Source organism: Carassius auratus, chromosome 21, assembly GCF_003368295.1.
Source record: "Carassius auratus strain Wakin chromosome 21, ASM336829v1, whole genome shotgun sequence".
Taxonomy (NCBI): domain Eukaryota; kingdom Metazoa; phylum Chordata; class Actinopteri; order Cypriniformes; family Cyprinidae; genus Carassius; species Carassius auratus.
In genome coordinates this window covers 24027263-24042122 of record NC_039263.1, presented here as the reverse complement: position 1 = coordinate 24042122, position 14860 = coordinate 24027263, and the positions used below count along the sequence as shown (strand labels likewise).

At 33.5% G+C, this 14860-nt stretch overlaps 2 protein-coding genes across 2 annotated transcripts; one reads left to right on the top strand and one right to left on the bottom strand.

Moving 5' to 3' along the window:
* The first annotated feature begins 45 nt into the window (after nucleotides 1-45).
* LOC113039043 (putative methyltransferase C9orf114) lies at nucleotides 46-6191 on the top strand. The gene is given in 13 exon segments (XM_026196915.1): nucleotides 46-184; nucleotides 345-384; nucleotides 944-1063; nucleotides 1708-1867; nucleotides 1958-2047; nucleotides 2131-2180; nucleotides 3006-3136; nucleotides 3218-3290; nucleotides 3454-3552; nucleotides 3661-3728; nucleotides 3730-3764; nucleotides 4637-4784; nucleotides 5466-6191. Coding segments are annotated over 13 exon segments (1146 nt in total). The 5' UTR covers nucleotides 46-127; the 3' UTR covers nucleotides 5541-6191.
* A 2105-nt stretch (nucleotides 6192-8296) lies between these two features.
* On the bottom strand, nucleotides 8297-13604 carry LOC113039042 (alpha-N-acetylgalactosaminide alpha-2,6-sialyltransferase 6-like). The gene is made up of 6 exons (XM_026196914.1): nucleotides 13480-13604; nucleotides 12754-12815; nucleotides 11831-12028; nucleotides 10389-10798; nucleotides 9151-9258; nucleotides 8297-9003 (listed from the first exon to the last, which is right to left on the bottom strand). The coding sequence occupies exons 2-6, from the start codon at nucleotides 12775-12777 to the stop codon at nucleotides 8817-8819; spliced, it is 927 nt and encodes a 308-aa protein (XP_026052699.1). The 5' UTR covers nucleotides 12778-12815; nucleotides 13480-13604; the 3' UTR covers nucleotides 8297-8816.
* Nucleotides 13605-14860: the final 1256 nt, after the last annotated feature.

The following is a 14860-nucleotide window of genomic DNA, read 5'->3' as shown; positions in this document are numbered from 1 at the left end:
TATTAATACATGTTGGTCTAAATAACAATTAATTCAGCATTTGCGAAAAACGTTGGGAACCAAATATTTCGAGTGTTTGTTCTCTCGAGGTCGAGGATCACCGGAAGCGTGACACACGCAGAACAGCATGGCTGATGAACCTCCAGTGAAGAAAAATAAAACAAATAATCTCTCAAATAAAAAGGTTTGAACTTATTTTGTGTTTTTCATATTACCGTGTTCGTTGTACATTTGTAATGATAAAATAATCTACGTTGTCAGGCGGTTTTGTGCCACGTTCAAACCGGTAAAAGCTCTGTTTATGCTGGTTTAATATCACGTGTTTATAATAATTCTGTTTGCAGGGCGAAGAGAGAAAAAACTGGAAGATATGGAAAGAACAAAGTAAGTGAAAGTTAAAATTGTAAATAAGTTAAAATGTTGTAAAGAGTTAAAAATGTTGAGATTGAATTCTGATGGCATGTGATGTAAATCAAATAATTAAAGTATTCCTTAACCAAAGTATAACCGCGGTCATTATTTCCCAGTAATATGTCTTACTAGTATGTCTTGTTATTTAAATGCATATTTTATGATCAAAACAAATAGTGCACTGCAGTAAAGTGATGACTAAGAGATAAATGTTCCTCAAAAGACTAATTATCATATTTAATACTTGCATTTCAACATGATTAAAACAAAAAAAGATGGATTATCAACCTCAGTCGAGTAAGTGTTCATCTTGAAACACGACTTAGAATATAAGAGTTATTCTCATGTTTACCTTTTCATAAAAATCAAATAAAAGATTTCACAGCAGAAACCCACATGAAGCACCTGAAGGTGTGTGACTGGTTTTTCTGGCAAAGTTTTGATATGATCATTTAGAGGCTTCGGAAATACATATATCAATATAATATTGTGATGTTGAATTCATTGCTGCTTTCTGCATTTTCATCCCCAGAGAAAGAAGAGAAGAGACAACGCAAAGAGAGCAAACTCATCCAACAGCTGGAGAAACAGAAGCAGAAGAAAGAGGAGGAGAACGAGCAGCAGGTTCAGCAGGAACCGAGGGAAAGTAAAGGTGAGCGGTCCTGCAGAGATCAGAGCTTTGGTGTATTCACATACTTCTATGCAGTAAGTGTACTAGACCGTGTACGTCCTACTACTGGTTTTTAATCTTTTAGAAACCATTAACTCCCAAATATGATCATCCTTGTGTGAGGGACCCCCATCCTAAATTTAAAAGGCAAAATAGTTTATTTCAAAATAATATTATTTAAATGTTACATTCTTAGGTTTTTCTACTCACTATAGTGTTGTGTGGTTACGTATGTATTTATTGATTTCATTTTCAAAATGATATAATCATTGTAATGCTTTTTAATCATATTTTTATTAGTTTAGAATTTATTTTGTCCACAGACCCACAAACAAATACTACATACTGTGCTATACAGGATATATATTAGTTACCAAAACTAAAACAAAAAAACAGAAATAAAATATGAAAAAATATATTTTATCTCAGTTTTCCGCCAAGCCAACATTTCTCATTTTCATTTACTGAAAATATACCAAATATAATATTAAATAATATTGATGCACTAAAAAAACATCAACTAGGTTACTACAAACACATAATATGCATATTTTTTTAAAATAACAACTATAACACACCTATGATAAAATATCAAAGATACTAAAATAGCCTCTATATCTTGTCAGGTCGCTCGTATACGTTGAGCGTGGCTCTGCCCGGTTCAGTGATGGAGAATGCTCAGTCCCCAGAGCTGCGTACGTACCTGGCGGGTCAGATCGCCCGGGCCTGTGGTGTTTTCAGTGTGGATGAGGTGGTCATATTCGATGAGCTGAGGGAGGACGTCAAGTAAGTTGATACTTTATGGTGTTTGTCACATATTATTCTCTACTGGCTATTAAAATTGTCAAGAAACATTATCTTTTTTTTTAATGTCAGGAGCGTTGAGGGAGAGTTCAGAGGCATTGGTAAGAAAGGCCAGGGCTGCGTCCAGCTCGCACGGATCTTGCAATACCTCGAGTGTCCACAGTGAGTGCTGTTCCAATCACATTTCAGTCGTATCAGTGTGCATCTAGACAACAGATTTAACATTGCATCTGTGATGTGTTCAGGTATCTGCGGAAATCTTTCTTCCCGAAGCATCGAGACCTGCAGTTTGCTGGTGAGTATGAGAATCTAATATTGTTTTTATTTTAGAGTTTGCATAATCCGTTTAAATCTGTATTTAAAGGTATAGTTACAAGATACATTTTTAGAAAATGTCCTCAGGAGATCCCAGATGTGGATGAGTTTGTTTCTTCAGCAGATTTGGAGAAATGTAGGATTGCATCACCAATGGATGCTCTGCAGTGAATGGGTGCCGTCAGAATGAGAGTCCAAACAGCTGATAAAAACATCACAATAATCCACACCACTCCAGTCTGTCAGTGCACAACTGGAGAAGAGAAAAGCTGTGTGTTTGTTAGAAATAAAAATCCATCAAGACATTTTTGTTTACTTCATACTGTTGCTTTTGGCCAAAATATAGTCCATAATCCAGAATGAACAAATTCATAATTTCAAGGCAATTTTAACTTTAAAATGTAAATTCTGGCCAAAATACGAGTCATAGGATAAGATGACTTCTGTACTAAAAGAAGTATCATTCTGGATTATGGACTATATTTTGGCCAAAAGCAACAGTTTGAAGTAAACAAAAATGTCTTGATGGATTTTTATTTCTAACAAACACACAGCTTTTCTCTTCTCCAGTTGTGCACTGATGGACTGGAGTGGTGTGGATGACTTATTGTGATGTTTTTATCCGCTGTTTAGACTCTCATTCTGACGGCACCCATTCACTGCAGAGGAATTATTGGTGAGCAAGTGATGGAATGCTACATCTCTCCAAATCTGATGAAGAAACAAACCCATCTACATCTTGGATAACCTGAGGGTGAGGACATTTTCGGCTAATTTTCATTTTGGGGTGAAATTTGCCTTTAAGGTCTGTTGAATCCTCTGGACAGCCCACATCACATGCGCATCGATGAGGAGGTGGAGTTTCGAGAGGGGGTGGTGCTCGATCACCCGTGCAAACCGGGGAAAGGGTCCTTCGTCAACTGCGGGATGAGGAAGGTGTGTGTTTGAAGACGCAAGATCACTAATAGATCTTTCACTGAACAGGACATGACCTCAGTCTGTCTATTCTGTCAACAGGAAGTTCAGATTGATAAACAGCTAAAAGCTGGACTGAGAGTGACTGTACGGCTAAACAACAGCCAAAACAAAGGTACACACACACACTGCATACATTATTATTTTAATTTTTTGCTTTAGTTAACAGTAGCAACACTTGTTTTCAGAAATGTATTACACTACAAAGCTAACAGCGTTTTCAGACCTGTTGTCCAGACATTTCCATGATGTTCATCTGAAGCCTGTGTGTGTTTCAGAGGGAAGGGTGTATAAAGGGGTTGTTGTGGCTCCTCACGTCCCGAGGACAGAGGGCGGGCTTTACTGGGGCTACAGCGTCCGTCTGGCTTCCTGTCTCAGTGAGTTCTGCCCATTTCCACTCGTTTCATCCTTTACTCTCCATCAACTAGTACAACTAAACATTGTCTCTCTCTGTGTGATGTGTGTGTGTGTGTGTGTGTGTGTAGGTGCCGTGTTCACAGAGTGTCCATATACAGATGGATATGATCTGACCATCGGTACATCAGAGAGAGGAAAAAAACGCAGATCACGCCACGCTTCCTCCATTCAAGTGAGTTTTGCACAAGGTTTTGTCCATGTCTGTCTTTAGTGCAGATGAATGTATTTAGGTAAAGCGATAAATCACACAAAAATAAAAAAATGTGCTTAAAATGTACTCACACTCAGAAGTCAGGACATCTAAGATGTGGATGAGTTTGTTTCTTCATCAGATTTGGAGAAATGTAGCATTGCATCAGTGTCTCACCAATAGATGCTCTGCAGTGAATGGGTGCCGTCAGAATGAGAGTCCAAACAGCTGATAAAAACATCACAATAATCCACAGCACTCCAGTCCATCAGATAATGTATTGGTTAGACAAAAGCTGCATGTTTGTAAGAAACAAATCCATCAAGACCTTTTAACTTCAAACCTTTGCTTGAGTCCATAATACATAATAACGCTTCCTCCAGTGGCAAAAGTCCATCTCCTGTTATCTCTCACATCAAAATCTAGCCACAGATTTGTTTAGAGCTTTTTGGACTGTTTAAATGGCACACATCTCTCCTGATTCAGACCAGATGACTTTTTCAATGGAGGAAGCATTGTTGTGGATTATAGACTTGGATTTTAGCCGTTTAGTCTTGATGGATTTGTTTCTGACAAACACACAACTTTAACTGATGGATTGGACTCGTGTGGATTATTTTTGGATTATTGTGATGTTTTTATCACCCGTTTAGACTCTCATCCTGACGGCACCCATTCACTGCAGAGCATCCATTAGTGAGAAAGTGATGCAATGCTACATTTCTCCAAATCTGATGAAGAAACAAACTCATCTACATCTTGGATGGACTGAGGGTGAGCATGTTTTTATTTTGAGGTGAACTATTCCTTTAAATATGCAGTGAGAAATAGAGCTCAAGGTTGTTTTCTATCAGGCACATGCTGGTGGTGTTCGGAGGTCTTCAGGGTTTGGAAGCGAGTGTTGATACCGATGAGAACCTGAACGTCACTGATCCCAGCGTGCTCTTTGACCTTTACCTCAACACCTGTCCTGGGCAGGGCAGTCGCACCATCCGCACCGAGGTCAGACAGAACATACATTTATAAACTCAAGGGGAAAACGTTTTCTTTTCAACAAAAATTACATGTTTTTACCATTGAATCATTTTTGGGCAAATTCATGTTTTTTTTCTTGTTAAAAGGCCTGTTCACACCAAAGAAATTATTATAACTATAAAGTAAAAACAACAACAACAAAAAAATCACTCTAATTGTATGAGAATAAAGACATTTTAGTATTTTAGTTTTGTATTTATATTTGGCTTCTTATTTCAGCTTTTTACATCCTTTTATTACTTCAACTTGAACTTTTTTGTATTTCACTTTGTTTCTTTAAGGCAACATTTCTAATTTTCATTAGTTTTTTTCCCCTAGTATTTTTTATTTCAGCAATTTCAATTAATGATTTTTGTTAATGAAATACTTTTTGTTAACAGTAACAACCCTCCAGCATGATAATGCATTAATTAAAATCATTAATATATATTCAGCACTAACAGTCACTGCTACAAATATTACTATGATGTACAGTATACGTCACTTATGTGCATATATTGTGCTTTTTACTATAACGACACATTTGTTTCTAGCTGATGTATGATAAAAACATTAACAGTCAGAATCCATCTTGTTATCATGTGTTGATCACTATAGTTATCTTTCTGTTCAGTTGAAATGAAGGAAATGTTTTTCTCTTTCACACAGGAGGCCATATTAATCAGTTTATCAGGACTCAGGCAGAAAATCGCAGCTGTATTTCTAGACCAATCCAAAGGATGACCACAAGAAGTACAGCTGTCACGACCTTACCCATGTACATTATTGTGAATCATTTTGTATTGAAATATTAGTTTGTATCACTGAACTGTCAATGCACATTCTGTTTCTAACTATAAACAAATCATGAAACTCAAGTCTGTTTTCAAATGTATACGTTTATTTCTTTTTCAGACAGGCATGTAAAGAACATTCATAATGAGAAACGAGCAAAACAGTCAGCTCATACGGTCAAATCACTGCAGTCATGAGTAATAATAAACATCATAATAATACTGATTTCAGTCCGCAACCCTTCCAGAATAAAAGCATCTACATTAAATAGCCCCAGATGGTTGTCACCCACAATCCCTCTGCTCTTGTGCTCGGCAGATGGTCGATTTTAAATAATGGATGAAGAAAGAACACATTCTCTGAAGGTTTGGACATTATGGGTGATAACTGTGATTATTATCGAGCAGGACTTGACAATGAGAAATGTAACACATGCAATGTTTACAGTGAAATATGTCATTCAAAACTATGAGTTCTTCTCATGCTTGTTGATTTTTGACACTTGATGATTAGAGGCGATATGAGCATCATTTGGTGATGCACGCTCAACTTAAAGGAACAGTTCACCCAAAAATGAAAATATGCTGAAAATGTCCTCAACCTCGGGCCATCCAAGATTAGCATGAGTTTGTTTCTTCTTCAAATTTGGAGAAATTTAGCTTTTCATCACTTTCTCACCAATGGATGCTCTGCAGTGTATGGGTGCCGTCAAAATGAGAGTCCAAACAGCTGATAAAAACATCACAGTAAGCCACAAGTAATCCACACCAATCCAGTCCAGCAGTTAATGTCTTGTAAAAAGAGAAAAGCTGTATGTTTTTATGAAATAAATCCATCAAGACGTTTTAACTTCAAACCTTTGCTTCTGGCTAAAATAAGCCTCTATGCATATAATATTGCTTTTTTCAAGGAAATGTCATCTTGTCAGAAATCTGCAAAGATCAAGCACCGTTTACAAGCGAAAACACTTCTAAACAATTACGCTGGTGGATTTTGATGTGAGGACAACACAGGATGGGACTTTTTCAACACATGATGGATCATACTTTAGTGAGAAGCAATGGTTTCAATTTAAAAAACATATTAATGATGGATTTGTTTCGTACAAACACGCAGCTTTTGGATTCTCCAGATATTAACTGATGAACTGGAGTGGTGTGGATTATTTTGAAGTTTTTAACAGCTTTTTGGACTCTCTTTCTGACGGCACCCATTCACTGCAGGTGATCCATTGGTGAGCAAGTGATGCAATGCTACATTTCTCCAAATCTGATGAGAAATCTACATCTAAATGTTCAGAAAATTTTCGTTTTTGAGTGAATTATTTCTCTAATGGCGATGAATCCGAGCAGTTGTTGTCTGTGAGACGTTTTAATATGGATTTTGTACAAATCGAAGGCAAGACATTCAAAGCAGCACTTAAGGTAAACAGACTACCATTACCAATGACAACTTGACTTCTCCAATCAAAGCACAGTGCCAAAAACAGCGTCGTCCAATGAGAGCAGAGCATTTACAACAGTCATATCAAATACTCATTTGGGAACAGAAGCGAGTCATAGCGTGATGTAGAAATGTGTGTTATACACTAACAGCTGAAGTTGCACAACTGCTCAATAACAGTACAACTACTTGGTAAAAAGGTCATAATAAATTGAAAGGCTTCACAGTATGTAAGTGATTTTTGGTGTTGATTATGAATAATAGTACATTTTGTGTACTCCTTGGGTTATATGATATATCCTGGTCATATTTCACCCCATAATCAAAAGAAAATGAAGAAATAATTTTTAACATGATGCCTATTTTAGGTCCAGTAATATGTTTTTCAAATTACCTTAATTTCTGTTTGGCTTTATTTTTTTCTTCACTTTTAGTCATTTTAGTACTTAACCTTATTTTATTTGCGTTAACATTTCTAATTGACATTTACATTTTTCTTGTAATATTTTAAGTTTTCATTCAAATTTTATTAATTTTGTTGTGTACTTTATAAGCATTTTTAATATTGCTATTTATTTTAATTTCAGCTTTAGTCATTTTAAAAATGTACCATTAAAATTTTAAAACGTTCATTTTTGAAAGCAACTTAAACTTATTTCAGTTATTTTGCCAAAGCAACATTTAAAAATGACCTTACATTTTTTTAAATGTACATTTTTAATCAGATGTTTTATTTTATTTCAGCTTCATTTCAAATAACAAAAACTATTTGTGATACAGTTAACCATAACAACACTCCTGTATAATTAGATAATACAGTAATAATAATCACAATAAGCATATATTGCATTTAGTGCATCAATTATTACTATAATGTATACTTTACATAATGTACATGTATCGTACAATTTAAATACATTTTAATTTCAGTAATGAAAATTGGCTGTTAAATGTGTTTAAATACTTTATATAGGCCTGGTTTTCTTTATTTCTTCTGATATTGTGTTGAAAAATGACCCGGACATGTCTTATAGTGGATGATTCATATAAAATGGAATTATAGAATATTCTAGAACTTTGACTGACATTAGGTTTCCTTTAACTTCATTCATAAAGCCATAAATAGCTCTCCATCTCAACCCCTTCCCAAAAAGTTCACAAAATGTGCTATTCATCTGAAAATGATGTGATTTAATGTTTAAATTTTTTTTTTTTTTTTGTATTTGAATTTTTTTTTTTTCTTGTAATATTGTGTTTTTTAGGGCATTTTAAAACCATATAAACTTGTACAAATTTTTTTTTTTTTTTTTTTGGAATAACAACTGACATTCTTATGTACACAATAAAATATACTCTTAATCTTGTAAAGTTGATAAATTCTCCTTCCTATTCCCTGGTAGTTTCACGTGACTAACATTCAGATGTGTTGATTGTACCACAAGATGTGAATGAATCTCCCATTTGGCAACTGACATAAAGGATTCCTCTTTCATTCTCCATCCAAAAGGCCTGCATTCTCTGAGAAATGACCGATTGTGGGTGAAAAACTGTGTAAAAGAAGGCTTAGGAAAACTTCACGGCCGTAGTACGTAACTGTCATGCTTAAGACAATAAACGTTCCATCATGTGTTCCTAAGAAAAACTAAGATTGTCCACTTCCTGGATCCCTGCATGGCCTCCATTTTGGCTCAACCACTGGTCCAGATCAAAGAGAAACCAGCAGGCGATTTGAAGTGGTAGCCATCTTGGATCAGAAGGTCACAGAGGTACATTACGTGTCTCTCACCAGGTCGGGTGGCTGTAGCTGATGTTGTACTGCTTGGCCCAGCGTGCAAACACCTGTTTCTCAGTGATGAAGCGGTGGTGTGATCCGCGGCGCCCCCTCTCGTTCTGGAGGTACATCACACACTCATCCTGACCTCTTGGTTTGTAATAGTGATAGGGCATCCGTTTGGGCTGAGGACGCTTCCTACAGGAAACTGTATTTCAGAGACTATATTCTATTGATACATTCTTAGACTTAAATGATGGAAAATAATTGACATGAGATTTACTGTTGCCCAATCAACATTAGAGAGAAACTGCACCTTTTGAAGGTCAAATTATTTCATCTTACCCACAATGATTTGGCGGCACCATCCCATAAACCTTTATGTTGTCACACATCTCTATGGCTATGACCATGGTAAACCAGCCTGTGCTTAACCAGGACTGAGACTTTTTTCTGTAGAACGAGAACAAACACTGAAAGATACAGCAATTTCTGTTCCAGCAATACAATAAAGAACAATTTAGGGATGGTTGTAAATGTTAAAATATAATTGCATATTTAAATATTATAATTACTTTTAAACTGTAATAATTTTATTATTATTATTGTTGTGATTAATTATATTTAATTATATATCTAAGCTTGCATAATTTCTATCTCTCTCTCTCTCTCTCTCTCTCTCTATATATATATATATATATATATATATATATGTCTTTATTTCTATTGTATATATAAAAATAGAATAAAGGCGTATTTTATTGTTTTAGAACTAGATCGATATTGATGTTTATTAAAAAATAAATCCGCAATATTATTATTATTATTTTAATACATATTATACAACCTATATATATATATATATATATATATATATATATATATATATATATATATATATATATATATATATATATATATATATATATATATATATATAAACCATGCTGTAGTAGGTTTTATTATTAAATAAAATAAAATATATATACAATTAAAAACAAAACACAACAAAAATAAAAATAAACAATACATTAACATATTATTTAAAAAAAACTTTATTTCAAACCAATAAAAATGTAAAAAAAAAAAATCTACACATTTACCAGTGAATTTAAAAATAAAATGAGATTTAAATATTAACAAAACCTATACACTTGTAGTATACAAGTTATATTTTTGATGAATACAATGAAAATAAAAATGCAGTGTTTTGTTGCAAACTAATTATATTATTACATTTTAATAGATCGATTTTATTGTTTATAAATAATTATTGTTTATTGTTTTACAAATTCATTTCATTACACACTATTTTTGAAGATAACTTTGTATTAAACCAAAAACACAGAATCCAGAAAAAAAAAGGCAAAAAAATGTTTTTGGGGAAAAATAAAAGAGATTTCATGGTGCCCTAAATTAAAAAGTAGCTTACCTGTAAACAGTGTACATTCATCTTTGAAGTATTACAAAAATGTGGGATTCATTTGAATATTTAAATTAATATTATATTTACAATCAAAACAACAAAATAACATAAAAAAAAAAAACATGCATAAACATGTCAAACGAAAGGAAGTGTGTACCTGTCTCGGCCGGTCTCTTTCTGAAAGAGCGTGTCGAACCTCTGCATTTTGCTGGGAGAGATGAGGAAGAAGGACAGGTTACTGTAGGTCATGCTGACTCTCTGGATCAGACGGTACAGCGTTCCCTTCGCCTCGCGGCCGATCTTCGTCGACGGGCCCCAGAATATGATGGCAGGACTCTCTGAGCGATTGAGGAACTCGGCAGGTTTGCGAACCACCCGGAAGACGCTGGAATGAGCCACGACGCGCACGCTGGTCCGGTTCCCCACGTCTGATTCGTAGCCGGAGGTTGGGGCGTCGTTCATGCGGATGATGCACTCTGTGCGGTCGATCTCGTCTCCGGCGTGAGTCCCCAACACGTGACTGGAGCTGGTCACTAACGCACACTGATGGCAGTGCAGCTTCATGCTCTGAAACAACAGTGAAGCAACTTCTGTGAGCCGACATTTCAATTTCTACTGCATTTTTCCATGCGGCAAAAAAAAAAATTTGAAATTAAGTTATTTTTATTTTTTCATTATTATTATTCATTATTTGATTAATTAGCTATTAATCCATAATTTAATGAAGACTTCAAGGTTTTCTTTCCATTCAGCCAATAATATATAAGATAATACAAAATAAACAGAAATGGTCAAAAATTTATAATTCTAATATAGATGTTAAAATATACTTACATATTGATAATTATAATTATCAAAATATAATTATTAAAAAAATAACAATTATATATTTACTTTAAAATTATTTCTTAATAAATTTTTTGGGACAAATGTTTTTATTTTGTTTTGTTTATTTATTTATTTTACTTTTAATATTGATTTTTCATTAATTTTCTAAGTAAACATATGTATATTGATAAAATAATAATTTTTTTTATACATTTTACATTCACCCACCCAAGATGTATTTTAAAATGGAGGTTTTCAAGAAGAATGTTCTTAAAAAAACTATTTAAATTAGCTGTATATAATATATATAAGTGATGCACGGGTTGTCTCAGATCTGTTTTTGTCACAAGTAAATACGTCCGTTGACTTATGACATAACACACAAGACACTCTTTTGTATTTGTGTAATATGGAGAAATAGTTACTGGACGAATCAATGAACAAATCTGAATGAATCATTTTGGTGAACGAACTGAAAATCAACGAATCTCTTGAAAGAATCAAAATATCCACCACTAAATTCCATGCAACATAAATAAAATAATTTAAATTTAGTTTTTAGTGACCCGCCAAAAAAAAAAAAATTTAATTGTTTTGTCATAATTAATATATGCAGTACACGCACATTTGTATTTTATTGACAGCACCTATATATATATATATATATATATATATATATATATATATATATATATATATATATATATATATATATATGTTTTTTTTTACTGGATGGGTTAGAAATATAATTTGTAAATGTTTTGGCAGCACCTTGTTGCCGTAAACAGGAATGTATCCCTCCTTCCCGGCCCATTTCTTGAGGTTGGTGTGTTTGACGGCGTGGTGAAACTCGTTGACTTTAAAGGGGCTGTAAAGATCAGCTGAGCTGTTGGAGCTGTAGAGGATGAGGAGGGTCATGATGAGGAAGACCGCCCCGTAAATCACCATCCGATGCCCCTGCTGCCATTGCTGAGGAGACACAGATGAGCTCGTCATCTTACCCCCCCTTCATACACCAACACTGGAGGAAATCACTGGATCATTTCACATATACACAAGACACTTTGAAGCTTTTTATATGTATGTTTTGCTCTGTGTTTTATTAGTTTATTTAAATAATATTTAAATATTACACTCATTTAATGTTCATTGAACTGCAAAAATTCTGCAGGTATATTATATTCATTACTGAATGCTGAATACTTTATTTCTCCAAAGACTTACAGTGTATGGCATAATAAATGCATCTTACAATGTTTATAGAGATACATTTTAAGTTAAATGCACATTTTTAATTAGTTTTTAATTAGCTTTAAAACTTAAACAAACAATACACGCACAAAAAGTGGAAAATTAGTGTAATATGCATATATATTTATATATATATATGTGTGTGTGTGTGTGTGTTACAATAATAAAAAATTGAATTTTTATGTTTTTGAAAAAAAGTCTATTTTGCTCACCAAGGCTGCATTTATTTGATAAAAATACCGTAAAAACAGTAATATTGTGAAATATTACAATATCAAACAATAGTTGTCTATTTTAATATATTTTGAAATGTAATCCTAAATGTATTCCTGTGTAAGAGACTTCTATCAAAAACATTTAAAAATTATAAAGATATCCAAACTTTGCACCAGGAGTGTAAATCATTTTAAAACATATCTTTTAAGGGTTTTTTTTTTACTCACTTTATCTACAAAGCGCTGTCTCATTCTCCTGCTCCTCTTCTATCAGGGTTCAATGCTCATGCCTAGAGAGAGACAGGGAAACTGGATCAGTTTTCTGTGCCACAAAACACTGACACCTGTGTGTAAATTATACACCAATTCTGTTCAAACTTATATTCAGAAATCACTTGCAAAGGTATTTTAATAACCCATTTCCCATGTTGTAAGATTTACACCAGCAATGCTTTATAGAAATACGAATCAAATGCAAATTAAAACATAAAAACAAAAGCAAACGGCTGTCAATCACACAAAAAAATTATTTAATATTTAATCAGACTGGAGACAAACAACCAGGAGACTGAATCCTGACACCAGTTACTTTAAATAGAAAGAAGGTTATATAGCCATGAGCAGTGCCTTAATATTTATTTATATGTTGGAAAAATCCAATGTCTTGGTCTGAAAAGCATACTGCAATCAAATATATATTGAAATCTGATACCTCAAGGCCCTCTTTAAAACTACAAAGGCAATTTACCCGAAATAAACAATTATATGTACAGAATTATAGTCTTTCAAATCAAAATGCATTTTTAACACACACATTTTTATGCACCTGCGTTGATGAAACACATCATAACGCATCTGTGTGTGATGTTCATGCAAGCTGCGATCATCGGGATAAAGCAGAATAAACCGATTGACGGCGCGCGACAGCTGCGCGCTTATAAACACGATTCTTACCGATGCGTCAGGGCTTTATTCTGGACGTTGTTGAATCCACTTAGCAGCAGCATCATCATCAACATCAACATCATCATCATCAATCCCTTCCCCGCCTCAATAATGATATCCGCCGGAGAAGCGAGTGCGCATGCGCTGTTCATTACTGAAAACGCGACGCGCCCACGCCGGTCCGCTCATGACGCCAGTACCGAATCGACCAATCAGAACGCTTCCACACGCTGTGGACAAGATGAGAAAGAAATAAGATATTTTCAACATTATTGATATAGATTATTTCTGAATATAATGTGACACTGAAGACTGGAGTCACGGGAATAAATTAAATTTTACAAGATATTCAAATGAACTTATTTTAAATTGTAACAATTTTTTTTTAACAATATTGAAGTTGTTTTTGTCTATTTTGAATCGAATAAATGGAGCCTTGATGAGCAGAAGACACTTTTTAAAATAACACTAAACATTTTTATCTAAAACATTATATATATATATATATATATATATATATATATATATATATATATATATATATATACACACACATATACATACACACTATATATATATATATATATATATATATATATATGAGAATAAAAGGCTTAAATAAGGCAATAACTGCAAAATTAAGTCATCACAGTAAGTAATTATGTAATCTACACCAAATTATGTGTATAAGAATATCTTAAATTAAAAAAAGAAACATAGCTGAAAATAAGACACAATGTAATGTAATGAAAACACACACACATACACACACACACACACACACACATTATATTGAATATCAACGTATTATATTAATCCGTAATGTGACCTCATTATATATTAATTCACAAATGCAGTTAGATTCTCTCGGGTTAATTTATAAAAAAGATAAACACTGCTAAAACAAGCAGCAAAAAGCATCTTAATCTAACACATTATTATTATTGAAAATAATAGAGATTGGCTCTGCAGTTACCTTTTTTTCACCATGGAATAAATACAAAAATAAATGCTTATAATCATAAAGGCATATTACCTTATCTGTCACCTCTACAGAAAACCTTTCAGTAAAAATCTTGGGTTAGGTGGCGAATTATACAATTCTCCATTAACACACACATAAAATAACAAAATAAGAAGTGCAATCAAAGCAAAAAAACTGACATAATTTGAAAAAGAAATGCTGTAGAGCATAAAAATACAGATAGATACAGATTAAATATAAAATATATATATATTTTTTAAATATTTTTTCCAAACCTGTAATTTTCACAAAAAGATTGCAAAAATCAAGATTTCATATATTTGGTCAAAAACCTATGTAATAAAAGATTAAGTGCTATTCAGGCTATTTAAGACTATATTGGCTGATTAGACACAGCGCTGCACT